This window comes from Perognathus longimembris, chromosome 14, assembly GCF_023159225.1.
Source record: "Perognathus longimembris pacificus isolate PPM17 chromosome 14, ASM2315922v1, whole genome shotgun sequence".
Taxonomy (NCBI): Eukaryota; Metazoa; Chordata; class Mammalia; order Rodentia; family Heteromyidae; genus Perognathus; species Perognathus longimembris.
In genome coordinates this window covers 6617170-6631823 of record NC_063174.1, presented here as the reverse complement: position 1 = coordinate 6631823, position 14654 = coordinate 6617170, and the positions used below count along the sequence as shown (strand labels likewise).

At 37.8% G+C, this 14654-nt stretch overlaps 1 protein-coding gene across 4 annotated transcripts in view; it reads left to right on the top strand.

The window, feature by feature from the left end:
* Positions 1 to 14654, top strand: part of Strn3 (striatin 3) — an 83944-nt gene that overhangs the window by 46598 nt on the left and 22692 nt on the right. For 2 of the 4 annotated variants that reach the window (XM_048362195.1, XM_048362197.1), the window contains exons 6-8: positions 1617 to 1746; positions 3223 to 3364; positions 9556 to 9666. In XM_048362195.1, coding sequence (XP_048218152.1) covers positions 1617 to 1746; positions 3223 to 3364; positions 9556 to 9666 — 383 coding nt within the window. The remainder of the gene's footprint in view (positions 1 to 1616; positions 1747 to 3222; positions 3365 to 9555; positions 9667 to 14654) is intronic. The other 2 variants (XM_048362196.1, XM_048362198.1) reach the window with 1 other exon arrangement.

The window sequence follows — 14654 nt, the reverse complement described above, 5'->3', positions numbered from 1 at the left end:
TTGTACCCATGTCTACTTTGTGTATGGCTCTCTTGTGCTTTTTTTTTTTTTTTTTTTTTTTGTGCCACTCCTGGGCTTGAACTCAGGGCCTGAGCACCATCCCTGGCTGCTTTTCACTTAAGGCTAGCACTTTACCACTTGAGCCACAGCACCATTTCCAGCCTTTTCTGTTTATGTGGTGCTGAGGAATTGAACCCAGGGCTTCGTGTATGCTAGGCAAGCACATTCTTAGCCTGCTTTTTTTTTTTTAAACTTTTTAAATTTGATATAGGGTTTCTCTATTTACCCCACACTAGCTTAGAACTAATACTCCTTGGGGCTGAGAATATGACCTAGTGGCAAGAGTGCTTGCCTCATGTACCTCGTATACATGAATTCAACTCCCCAGCACCACATATACAGAAAATGGCCAGAAGTGGCGCTGTGGCTCAAGTGGCATTGTGCTAGCCTCGAGCAAAAAGAAGCCAGGGACAGTGCTCAGGCCCTGAGTTCAAGTCCCAAGGACTGGGAAAAAAAAGATATAATACTCCTTCTGCCTAAAACACTGGGATTACAGGTGTGGGCCATACCTGCTATATGTAGGTTCTTTATTCTGTTTCTTCTCCCCCCCCCCCCCCATCACCCCTCCTAACTCAGGGCCTGAGGGCTGTTCCAGGCTTTTTTGCTCAAGGCTAGCACTCTACCACTTTGCCCACCACTCTACTTCCAGCTTTTTTGCTGATTAATTGGAAATAGCCAGCCTAGCTGGCTTTGCACCATGGTCCTCAGACCTCAGCCTCCTGAGTAGCTAGGATTACAGATGTGAGCCACCAATACCCAACTCGTTTGCCTTTTTGAATGAGAAATGACAGTAAATAAATAGGTGGCAAAAGAAAATAAAACTAGCATAGGAACTTCCACTTAAATATCACTGTCTATAGAAATTCTGCTGGAATGACTGTAAATGAGATTGGGACAAGTGAATTGGGAGCATGAAGAGGAAGGAGAGAGAGTTTACTCTATGAGATAGAACCCCTTCTCCCCCCTCCCCATTCTTGGGACTTGAACTCAGTGCCCAAGGCATGGTCTCTGGCTTCTTTTTGCCCAAGACTAGGACTCTACCTCTTGAGCCATAGCACCACTTCTGGATTTTTCTGTTTATGTGGTGCTGAGACTCGAATCCAGGGCTTCATGCATACTAGGCAAGCACTAAGCCCTGGCTACCACTAAGCCATATTCCCAGCCCTTCTCAGTTTTTATTTTGTCATGGTAAACTTTTTGGACAATGGCACTAAAATATTTTGGACAGTAAATTTTGGGGAAACTCATTCAATATAGAGCAATACTTTAATTTTAATTATAGAATATACATCTTTGAAAGTATTCTTTTCTTGGGTCAGATCGTCAGGCAATACATTATAAGTCTGTTTTCTTTTGAATCTGTGTAGCTTCCTTCAAGTAGTTTCAAAATAGGAACCAGAGCACTGAGGTATAGTGACCCTAGTAGTAAGTAGAGTGCCTGCCTTGCCATTTGAGGCCCTGAATTTGATAGCTAAACACACATTTAAAGAAAGTTAAAATAGGAAGGAAGAATCACTCGTTGAGGAAGTTACAATTATTTTTTTCTCTTTCTACAGACCCTCTGGTGATGTTCTTGAGACATTCAATTTCTTAGAAAATGCTGATGACAGTGATGAAGAAGAGGAAAATGACATGATTGAAGGCATCCCAGAAGGAAAAGATAAACATAGAATGAATAAACATAAAGTAAGAAATTGATTTTTTACATTTCTCCCCAGGTCCATAGGGCTGACCTCAGGGCCTGGGCACTCTTCGTGAGCTTCTTTTGCTCAAGGCCAGCACTCTACCACTTGAGCCATAGCTTTTCCACTGCTGCCACAATTGATTGTTTTGTTTTTTGGCCAGTCCTGGGGCTTGGACTCAGGGCCTGAGCACTGTCCCTGGCTTCTTTTTGCTCAAGGCTAGCACTCTGCCACATGAGCCACAGCGCCACTTCTGGCCATTTTCTGTATATGTGGTGCTGGGGAATCGAACCCAGGGCCTCATGTATATGAGGCAGGCACTCTTGCCACTAGGCCATATCCCCAGCCCCTGCTGCCACAATTGAAAATCACTGCTGAAGTCTTACTCTTCATGTAGAGTACATAAGGTAATCAGTTAGCTAACCCTGCAATGGGGACATTTCAACTCTGTGAAGGGACTAATCTGTGGACTGTAAATATGTCTTAACCATTCTCATTCTTTTGTAAGGATTACTAAAAATTAATTTGCTTATAACCTAATAATCATTTTCATTTGTGATTGGAGTTATCTATACAGGGTCAAAGTAGAGTATACTATCCATTTCATTTGTGAGTTATCAAGTGTTTAATATTTAAATTATGTTAAAAGAGAGTAAATGTAGTTGTGGTGCTTTGGAATTTTACAGCAATGTGGAAAGCTTGACAGTGTTCCTCAAAAGCGTCCAGTCTGCAGAAACAGTTTTCATCTTTCCATATGTGTGCAACGTAACTGTTGTGAATAGAGGTTTTGATTCTTTGGTACATTTTTTATAGGAAAGACCTATTAAATTTTTGTATGTATGAGTTTAAATTAATTACTATATTGTATTCCTGTGACCGATGGACCAAAGTAGGCAGTTCTCAGAGTGTGATGTTAATTCAACATAACCTGTCAGAATGTGAGCGACTGATTTCCTTAATGATATCTAGTTGTAGATCTACCATAAGTAGAGAAATGAACACACTTCTTATTTTATTTTGATGGTACTGGGATTTGAACAGATGCTCTACCATCTATCCATATGCCCCTCTTTTACTCCCCTTGCCTTATGATTTTTTTTTTTTCTTTTCCAAAGATAGGCCTTGGACTGCAATCTTCCTACCTATGCATATAGCCATATAGTAGCTAGTATTAACAGGTGTGCACCATCACACTGGCTTACATGTTGAGGTGGCGGGTAACTTTTTGTATGAAATGGCCTCAAAATGAATTCCTTGTTATTTTCACCTCCTGAGTAGCTGAAATTAGAGGCCTGAGCCAGCAAGCAGCCATTTTCGTGCCATGTTGCTTAGATCACATCATACAAATGGTCTTGGTGGTAAATGTAAAGCTTTTGGTACAGTAATTTAAAGATGAGGGTGTCTGTTTTCTATATGCAAACACTAAAGGAGCCCTTTAAAACAGCATAAAACTTAATTCTTGATTATGTTCTCTTGACAGATAGGTAATGAAGGTTTAGCAGCTGACCTAGCTGATGATCCTGATACTGAGGAGGCGTTGAAGGAATTTGACTTTTTAGTGACTGCTGAAGATGGTGAAGGAGCTGGAGAAGCACGGAGTTCAGGAGATGGCACAGAATGGGGTGAGGTGATTTAAAAGAAATTGGGGGTGGGAGGAAATCTCACTTTTCAAGATGGATTGTAATTAAACAATGTATGTAGATGTATGTATCTGAATGTATGGTGGTGGGTAAAATAAGAGCAAGGAAAGTGGATTGACTAAATCTCAAGGTATTTGATTTTTTTTTTAGATTGGTAACTAAAATGGTAAAGATACTGCTTTTGAAATTCATCTTGATTTAAAGTTGATTTTGAAATTCTTTGCCTTTAGCATTACTCATTTTTAAACGTTTCCATTATTAATTTGGTAATCTAGGTTTCAAGAGAATTTAACTCTTAGTAAACACATAAGGAATTATCTGATTTATTGTCACTAATACTGATAGTTCCATATTAAGCAGAATTGAATGAGACTACTAAATATTACATGTAATATTCCGTGTTGAAATGGTAGGGACTATGATTTCCAAGTATACCTACTCAGTATAATTCGGAGACATATAATCCAGAGCGTCATGAATGAAACAGTTCTATCTGTACTGAGTGTAAATCCCCACTAGAAGCCAAGCATTTGTGGTTTATGCCTTCAATCCTGGCTACTCAGGATACTGAGACAATTGTGGTTTGTGGCCAGCCTGGGCAGAGAAATCCACTAGACTTCATTCCCAGTTAACCAGCAATTTGCAAGTGGAGGTGTGGTTCAAATGAAAAAGTATGAGCTGTGAACAAGAAAACCAAACACGAACCCGCAGCCAAGTTCCAGCCCTTATGGACACCAAAAAAAGAAACAATACAAAATACAATAAAAACATAACTATTGTAGGGTAATAGCTGATGTCTAGTCTGTTTTTCTTGGCAAGTTTTTCTTGATGTTCATTCAATCATTGTTTAATAGCAGCATTTTAAATAATAGGACTGTAGAACTTAAAGTGTATTTACAGAGCTTTATTGGAGAAGGTTTAGTACATAAAAGTTTAAATATGATGAGTGTGTGTGTGTGTGTGTGTGTGTGTGTGTGTGTGTATTGGTCGTGGGGCTTGAACTCAAGCCCTTGGTGCTGACCTTGAGCTTTTGTGCTCAAGGTTATTGCTCTACCACTTGAGCCATGGCAGCACTTTTGACTTTTTGGTTAATTGGAGATAAAAATTTCATAGACTTTTCTGCCTAACTAGCTTCAAAGTTGGACCCTGAACTCTCAGCTTGCTGAGTAGCTAGGATTACAGCTGTGAGCCACCTTTACTTGGCTTATTTAATTACTTTTAAGAAGATTTTTTTTTAAGTACTTTGGTGATAAGAAACATGCTTAGGTTAAAAAAAAATGTTGAAATTGAAAATTGCTAATAGCAGGTGACAAACCTAATATATATATGAACATATATATATTTAGTGTTGACTTTTTATTCAATGAGTCAATTACTCAAAAGATTTGGATTTTATTAGCAGTATCGTCATTGTTTATAATTTCAAAGCCTCGTTTTCAGATTTTCACTTATCTTCAGAATGGAAATACAAGCACATGTAGTTTTCTTTATAGAGGCATAATTCAAAGCCTGAACTACACAATTTCTACATTTAATGAATTTTTTTTACCTATTTGAAAATGACCATATGCTTTGTTCTTGCTCAAAAGAAACGATGAAATCTTTACTATTATTTTAATTTTTGTATGCGTCCATTAAATGTTAAAAATATATTTTTCTAGTAACTCAGAAATATATTCATTTCTCCTGAATGATTTATAATCGTAGAAGTATATATTTACATATTTATTTAATTTAGTTCCTTGAGGATCTGTTTAGCTAAATCTTGTTATATTTCCATTCCTAGTCCCATCATCTAAAGTTACTAGACGTTTAACTCTTTTTTTTTTTTTTTTTTTTTGCCAGTCCTGGGCCTTGGACTCAGGGCCTGAGCACTGTCCCTGGCTTCTTCTCGCTCAAGGCTAGCACTCTGCCGCTTGAGCCACAGCACCGCTTCTGGCGGTTTTCTGTATATGTGGCGTTGGGGAATCGAACCTAGGGCCTCGTGTATCCGAGGCAGGCACTCTTGCCACTAGGCCATATCCCCAGCCCGACATTTAACTCTTTTTTTTTTTTTTTGGCCAGTCCTGGGCCTTGGACTCAGGGCCTGAGCACTGTCCCTGGCTTCTTCCCGCTCAAGGCTAGCACTCTGCCACTTGAGCCACAGCGCCACATCTGGCCGTTTTCTGTATATGTGGTGCTGGGGAATCGAACCTAGGGCCTCGTGTATCCGAGGCAGGCACTATTGCCACTAGGCTATATCCCCAGCCCCGTTTAACTCTTAATCAAAAGGATTAGCAAAGATTCAGGAAGTTGATTAGAATGAAATGGCATTATTTCTTTAGTAGGGAAATGTCAGTATGTATAGCTAATTGGTCGTCTTCCTGTCAATCAGTTTTAAGAGAGGACTTGGTGAATAGCATCCATTTCTTTTTCATTCTCAACATTTCTCCTTAAGTAAAGGAAGACTACTGACAAGGCTTTTTCTTACTTTAGGATGACAGCAAAACCCTAGAGCATTTTTAAGTTTTTTGGTGTTTTTGTTTTTTACCAGTCCTGGGACTTGGACTCAGGTCCCAAGCACTGTCCCTGGCTATTTTTTGCTTAAGGCTAGCACTCTACCACTTGAGCCACAGCACCACATCTGGCCTTTTCTGTTTATGTGGTGTTGAAGAATTAAGCCCAGGGCTTCATGCATGCAAGGCAAGCAAGCGCTCTACCAGTAAGCCACATTCCCATCCTCACATTTTAAGTTTTGATGGAGAAAAGTCCAAAATGGTTCAAGTACTTCCTTTATATAAGGATAAAGCTCTAGACACCTATGTAGTGTTGTAAAATTCATCATTTCTATTCAACAAGTATTCTGTTACTTTTTCTGAAGACAAAAAATGTATAAACATCCCTTTTATATTTCTTTAATTTGCTAACATTTTCTAGCATAAATGAGCAAATAATATTTAAATTCAAATTTTGGCTTAAAGAGCACAGATTTTTAATATAAATCTTTTAGCTGGATACAGGTGGCTCACACTTGCTGCTAAGGAGTCTGAGGATTGTGGTTTGAAATTATCTCAGGCAGGAAAGTTCCTGAGACTCTTTTCTTCAATTTAGCACCCAAAAAAACCACATGTGGAGTTGTGGCTTAGTGGTAGAACGTTATTAGTTTTGAACAAAATAGCTCAGGGACAGTGCCCAGGCCCCCGAGTTCAAGCCCCAGGACTGGCACCAAGGGAGAAAAAAAAGTCTTTATTTTAATATAACACAGTACTAACCCATAGTTACATCATTTATGTAATTTTTAACTGTGTTTTTTTTGTCTTTTTCTTTTTTTGGTACTGGGGATTGAACCCAGGATATTGACCTTGCTAGGCAAGTGCTTTGCCACTGAACTACATCCCAGCCCTCATTTATGTACAAATTTTAATTTTGTATATTAGCATCCTTTAGTTTTCTCTAATTTTAAATCTTTCCAACTTTTGAAATCTTTTCTTGGAAATCTTGTTTCTTTATTATCTATGTTAGGTAAGATTATATTAGATAGAGTTGAATATTAGTAATTATATGTTCTTAAAATACAAATTTTTAGTTGGCATCTTTTTTTTTCCCCTCATGGAGACTAGATATTTTAAGGGTATTTAATTTCTCCTACTCTTTGGAACTATGGTAAATGAACACATGTAGAAGTACAAAATAAAATTAGTGCCTGAGTGTCTATATTTAAATACATGGGGTTTGTTCAATATTTGTATGAAATAAAATGTTGCACATTTGTGCTATACTTAGAATTGTATATTTTTGTGGTTTTGATTGTTAGGAGTCAACTTATTTTTTGTGCATGTTTATTTTCTTTTAGACAAGAATTCCCACAATTGATTCAATTTCATTTCTTGGTATTCCCCCTCCCTCCTAGATTTTTTAAAACAAGATTAATATGTAGAAGATTATGCTGCCTCTTCCCTTTTCCTCTTATCTATTTCTTATAAGCAATATCAAATCAGCTGTTACTTACCAGGCAAGTTTCAGGATATTGTTTGTGCATATATTCATTCACCAACCTGTTCTTTGCACTGCCTTAAGTTGACCTTTGTTTTCTAGATTTGAGATTATCTTGCAAATACTTGTTTTTTTTCTTAAGTTTATCTTTTTTTTTTTTTCACTTTTGCTTTTTCACTCCACTCACTTTGGCTAATGTACTTGCAGCTATTTGCAGCTTCATTCTCACTAAAACGTTCTTGTAGAGTACAATTTGGCTACCTTAAATAAACATTTCTAATTTTCTTAAAAATTTTTGTGCCAGTTAAATGATGCTTTTGGTTTCAGATGCAAAAAGTATTTCCTCAAAATGTTTCGTTTTGATTTACCTCAAGAAGTTGACAATAAGGGTTGTTACCTTTATTTAAGATGTTCATGAGCTACTGAGGTGGCCCCAATACCTTATTGCAGCCCCCTGCAGGCTGACAGGATCTTCAGAGCCTGCACCTGGCTTCATAATGAGAATTCTGGCTACAAAATCTTCACATACATAGACAGAAAATACACAGCACACAGTTTGTAGATCACATTATTTTTGGCATACTCAGATTCACATGTAAATTTGAGTCTACTCAAATTAAAAGCTTTAGTTTTTCACATTGACCACTGCTCATCATAGATCTATTAAGAGTAAAATCTTAATTGTAGCAAACTCAAAGGCTTGTAAATATATGAATCTCTGAATGATGTTTGAGTATGACAATTTTTATATTTGCTACATGCAGCAGTTTATAAGGGAAAAGGACTTTTTAAAATATGAGTTTTATTCTTTAAATCAGGAAGGCAAGATGGAATTAGAAAATACTGAATTATCAAAAATTTACTGGTACCGGGCTGGGGATATGGCCTAGTGGCAAGAGTGCCTGCCTCATATACATGAGGCCCTGGGTTCGATTCCCCAGCACCACATATACAGAAAATGGCCAGAAGTGGCGCTGTGGCTCAAGTGGCAGAGTGCTAGCCTTGAGCAAAAAGAAGCCAGGGACAGTGCTCAGGCTCTGAGTCCAAGCCCCAGGACTGGAAAAAAAAAAAAAAAAAAAAACAACCAAAAATTTACTGGTACCAAAAACTATACATTTCCATCGAAACCTTACTGTTCGGTCTAATTTATTAATAGCCTCTGTGTTTTGGATTGATTCTTACAGCAGAGTCATTTAAACTCCTAGGTGTTAATCTCTAAGTGTTAAAGTTCTTTATAACATGGCTGCTTTAGAAATTCAAATGATGTAAAAAACCCTCAGTACTTCAAATAAAATACTTAGATACTTAAAAACTTAAAATAAGAATTTAACTGTTTATGAAAAATCTTCTTTCCTCTTGTTTACTAATTTTTTTCAAGCATAAGTATTTACTTAATATTATAGTTATTTATCTAAAATAGCTGGTGCCATTTTTAGCAGAGGTCTAATAGTACATGTTTCTAATTTTCAATGCTTGTCACTGCTTCTCTTACCCTTAAAAAAATGAACTGTAAAAAAATTCTTCAGTGGAATTTGAGTTTTTTGTTGTTATTGTATTTTTGTTTTTTGCTAATCTTAGTTGTAGACCAATGGAAGAAGGTAATAAAATACTGAAATATTTGGGTAGAGTATGGAGTCAAAGGTGGGATTTTCTGAATGCTTTGTATGAATTATTTGAGGCATATTTTGGAATTATGAGTATGTATTATATTCTAGAATGCTTCTCCATTAGTACAGTTACCGTGTGCATGCCAAACTAGTGTGACAGAAGGTGCATGAATATTTTCATCAATGAAATGGCACTGACCTTTCCAGCTTGCACTTTTATGATTAATTCGCATGTAATTCATTCATTTGCTTATATGATGCTGGCTGAATAATTTTATTAACATTTTTATAAAGATGCAGTGATCTATTTTTGTAACATTAGATTTCTAATGTCAGTCCATTAAAATAATAGCCTTCAAATTTATAATACATAAAAATGAAGCATCACTTAACTGTCGTTGATATTAAATGTTTAGATATTTACAAAATGAGCATTTGGTTTGTTGTGAGTACCAAAACTGAGACTGCACCTTTAAAGTATTTTGAGTACATGCTATTGAAACATTTTTATTATGTAAAGCTATAACAGTTTACTGCCCACAGCTTGCATTGCCAACTGCTGATTTCTTTCTTTTAATAATATGCTGCATGTAGATAAAGATGACCTGTCCCCAACTGCTGAGGTTTGGGATGTAGACCAGGGACTAATAAGTAAACTGAAGGAACAGTACAAGAAGGAACGAAAGGGGAAGAAAGGGGTGAAGAGTAAGTTCAGATTCTGACTATTATACTTCTTGTATGTCAATATTGACAAAATAATTTTTCAACTCTGTTCGTTGTTGTTTTTGTTTCATAAAGGGGGCAACTAACTTTAAACTTTGTCTGTTGTGTTATTGAAACTTGGATAAAATTGAAGATGTGTTTATTTAAGCAAAAATCACTTTAGGATGAGGGTGAAGGAAACTCATAAAGAATGAGCTTTTAAGCTTTAAAAACTTTACCAGGGGGCTGGGAATATGGCCTAGTGGCAAGAGAGCTTGCCTCGCATACATGAGGCCCTGGGTTCAATTCCCCAGCACCACATATACAGAAAACGGCCAGAAGTGGCTCAAGTGGCAGAATGCTAGCCTTGAGCAGAAGGAAGCCAGGGACAGTGCTCAGGCCCTGAGTTCAAGGCCCAGGACTGGCCAAAAAAAAACTTTATCAGGGGCTGGGAATATGGACTAGTGGTAGAGTGCTTGCCTTGCATACATGAAGCCCTGGGTTCAATTCCTCAGCACCACATATATCGAAAAAGCCAGAAGTGGTGGTGCTGTGGCTCAAGTGGTAGAGTGCTAACCTTGAGCAAAAAGAAGAGAGGGACAGTGCTCAAACCCCAGAACTGGCAACAAATAAATAAATAAATAGGTAAGTAAAACTTTACTAAATTATAAGAATATTGGCCTTGGAATTTTAAATAGAAGATTAAGATTGTTCAAAAGAGAAATATTAATCTATTTTTATGAGTGCAGCATGAAAGCTATATCTAGATTACACTCATATCCAGATTACATTTCTTAGTTTCTAATCCTTAAAATGAGTAGGAAAGTTTTCATTGTAATTTCTGTTTATGACCACAAGTAACAACCACTCATGGGCAAGTGTTTTCTTGACTACTCTAGAAAGGAAAAGCCATGGGAGGGGTGAGGGGAACGGGAAACTGATTAGTGATGATAGCTAAGGTTCTAGCCAATAGCTAGAAATAGTTTGGTACCTGGATGTATTTTTCACTGCATCATATTTTGGCTGCTGTACTATAGCTGTGTTAAGTGCTGCTTTTTACAGAGCACTTGATACTCCCCCAAAAGTGATTCATCTCCTTTTTGTGAACCAAACTCAAAGCACCCACATGAAAAACATCTTCAGACTCGTGATAGTAAACAGAGACCTGAAGTTTCCCTCCCTCCCTTTCCTTTCTCCTAGTACTAGGGCCTTATGCTCCAGCTTGTCAAGGCTGCTGCTCTGCCCACGTGAGTTACACCTCTACTTCTGGGAAATCTTATTTAGAGCGAGCTATTGACTCTTACTAGTATGGCCTTTTCTTTTTACTACATCAAGGAGAAAATAGTACACGAAAAAAACTTTACAGGCATTTCATATTCCCTTGTCTGGTGACAGATATCTTAGTTTGTAAAGTGATAGGTAGATATAATGTAGAACTGTGAGCTTTCCTTCAGTAAAGGGTTTTTTCTTAAGCACTTACTGTTGAAGTAAGAAGTGGAGTTTTGAGCATTTTGCCTGTTATACACATTTTCTTTTATAACTTTATGCTAGTTTATGTTACTGCATGTGACTAAAAGGATATCTTATTCTTTAACGCGTTTCATACTGTATTGTGATTTGCTTATATTTAGAAACAATAACCAATTTATTACCATGCTGATATGTTCAGTTTTAACATCACTTACTTATAATGTGTGCATGTTGAGTTTGAAGGTACTATTGCATGATTTAACTAGCAAAGAGAAAAAGGTATTTGAGTTTTAGGATTAAGGTTTTTTTAAGAGGTGAGGTAGTTCATCTTAGTATTGGACTATTAAGTGATGTTACTTCTAATTTAAAATAGAAGTATCATTCAACTTTTCATAATAGATCTCTTTGAATATTAGAAATAATTAATACTGGGCATCAGTGGTTTAGGTCTAAAAACCTAGCTATTCAAGAGGCTAAGATCTGATGATTGGTTTGAAGGCAGCTTATGCAGACAAATCCAAGACTCTTATCTCCAATTAGCCAGCCAAATGCTGAACTGGAAATGGGGCTCACGCGGCAGACCACACATCCATGATAGGAAAGAACTGCAAATGGAGCTCAAGTGGCAGACCACATCCATGATAGAAAAGCCAAGTGAGAGCTCAAGGCTCTGAATTCAGGCCGAGTTCTGTAACACACAACACTGTATACATAAAGCAGTTTTAAATTTGTGCCATTTTAGCTTACCATAAAAAACAAATTTTTAGGCTAATTACTATTCTGATTATTTTTTCAGCTCTTTCAAACCATGCTACCCTGTTGTCAAGCAACATTTGGCGTACACAATATGTGAAATGAGTGAAAGGGAATGGGATTAAATCAGGATCTGTGGTCTCTTGGCTCTCCTTGATAATATCTTATTATCTAGATGTGTTTTAAAGTCTCAGAAAAAACTTCATGCTTAAATTTTTCTTAATGTTTCTAAAGTCAATTTTTTTCCTCTTTATTTTTTTCTTATTTATTGTCAAAGTGAGGTACAGAGAGATTACAGTTTCATACATTAGGCCTTGGGTACATTTCTTGTACTGTTTGTTACTTCCTCCCTCATTCCCTCCTCCCCCCTAATATTGTTTTCTGGTATCCCATTAGGTCAACCTTAAACTTCAATCTTTAAACAGACTATGGAAGTTATATATTAAGCTCATCCCTATTTTCAAAGTGAGGAATTGAGTAAAGTGAGGTTGGCAAGGACTTTATATATGACATAACTTTTATTCTCAATATTACTTATAAGATTATAGTCTTTCTTTTTTTGGCCAGTCCTGGGGCTTAGACTCAGGGCCTGAGCACTGTCCCTGGCTTCTTCTTGCTCAAGGCTAGCACTCTGCCACTTGAGCCACAGTGCCACTTCTGGCCATTTTCTGTATATGTGGTGCTGGGGAACCGAACTCAGGGCCTCATGTATACGAGGCAAGCACTCTTGCCACTAGGCCATATCCCCAGCCCTCTAAAGTCAATTTTTGCTAGATACTTCATTTCATAGATGTTAACCTATCCTCCATCAGTTAAATTTTTATATTGCTTTTAATTTTGAGTACTTCTGTAAATATTTGTACCGCGTGCGTGTGTGTGCGTGTGCGTGCGTGTGTGTGTGTGTGTGTGTGTGCGCGCATGTGTGCCAGTCCTTGGGCTTGAATTTGGGGTCTGATTGACCTGAGGTTTTTTTTTGCTCAAAAGGTAGGACTTTTTACTATTCCAGCCACAGCTTCACTTAAAACTTTTTTAGAGGTTAGTTGGAGATGAGTCTCAGACTTTCCTGCCTGAACTAGCTTCCAACCATGATCCGCAGATCTCAGCCTCCTGAGTAATTAGGATTTGAGGCATGAGCCACCAGAGCTCAGCCAATAATCAAAATCATGTCCTTAGGATAGTTATGTAAGTAAGATATAAGAATGAGGTTTCTAACAGTATCTCAAAGAATAAGAAGTAGTGTTTATATATTTCCTTTATGAAGTTTGATTAATTAAAACCTTTTTGTTCTTGAATACAAATTTCCATATGAAAATGTCTCTGAATCTGTCTTGCAGATCAAGTTTAAGAAAATACATTCCAGGACTCCCAGCAGATTAGCAAGCTTTAAATAGTATCAAACTATATATTTCGGTGTTTGTTTGGGGGCTCCTTTTAATTTTAAAGAAGAAGTTACCAGAACTGAGTACCTGTAGTCTTTACTGCTCAGGAAATCTTGGTTTGAAGCTAGGCCAGCCAGAAAAATTGGAACTCTTACCTCCAATTAGGCAGTAAAAAGCTGATACTGGAAGTGGTAGAGTGCCAGCTATGAGTGAAAAGGTTGAGGGGAAAATTCAAGGTCCTGAATTTAAAGGTCCTCTACTAGTACTCCCCACCACACATACACATGAGGAAGAACAAAGAGCTGCATTTGCTGTGGTCATTCCTGTGATACCATCATTCCAGAGGCCAACGCAGGCAGGGTCCAGAGTTTGAGGCCAACCTGGGCTACGCATGGAGATCCTAGCTCAAAAATAAATAAGGAGGAAAGATTTATTTTGGCTTAATAGAAATTTCCACCCACAGTTATTTAGGACCTTCATTTGGGGCTTGTGCTAGAGCAGTAAATCCATTGTGGCAGGGAGCATTTTGTAGAGCAAAGCTGCTTTACCTCACGTAGTAAGGAAGCAGAGATAGAGGAATTCAGTAGGGTCCCATGGAAACTCCTTCCTCTCCCCCAGTGACTTGCTAAGGTCCTATGCCTAGTTTCTACTACCTCTGAATAATTCCATCCACTAGGGCCAAACCTTTTGGGAACATTTGTGATCCCAACTATAATGCCTATATTAAAGTTTGCACTTGGGCTGGGGATATGGCCTAGTGGCAAGAGTGCCTGCCTCATATACATGAGGCCCTGGGTTCAATTCCCCAGCACCACATATACAGAAAATGGCCAGAAGTGGCACTGTGGCTCAAGTGGCAGAGTGCTAGCCTTGAGCAAAAAGAAGCCAGGGACAGTGCTCAGGCCCTGAGTCCAAGCCCCAAGACTGGCCAAAAAAGAAAATAAATAAATAAAGTTTGCACTTACAATTAGTTGTATTAGAAGAGTAGAAATAGTAATTTTACTGTAACTCTCTCAGTATTTGTACATACATGTGACAGTCTTGAAACCTGAGCTTGGGGCTTGGATGCTGTCTTTTTTCTCAGCTCTTTTCTGAGCTCATTTTTTTTCCCTCAAGGCTAGCCCTCTATCACCATGCCACTTCCAGTTTTTTGGAGATAACATTGGAGATTCATTGGGAATAAGATTCTCATTTTCTACCTGGGCTGGCTTTGAACTGCAATTCTCAGATCTCAGCCTCCTGAGTAGCTAGGGTTACAGGCATGAGCCTCCAGCACCTGGCTTATTATTTGTTTTTAACATTGCAGTTTCTTTATAAGCAACAGCTTATATGTGAAAGATATATTTTAATTATAATGATAGGGGCTGGGAATGTGACCTACTGGTAGAG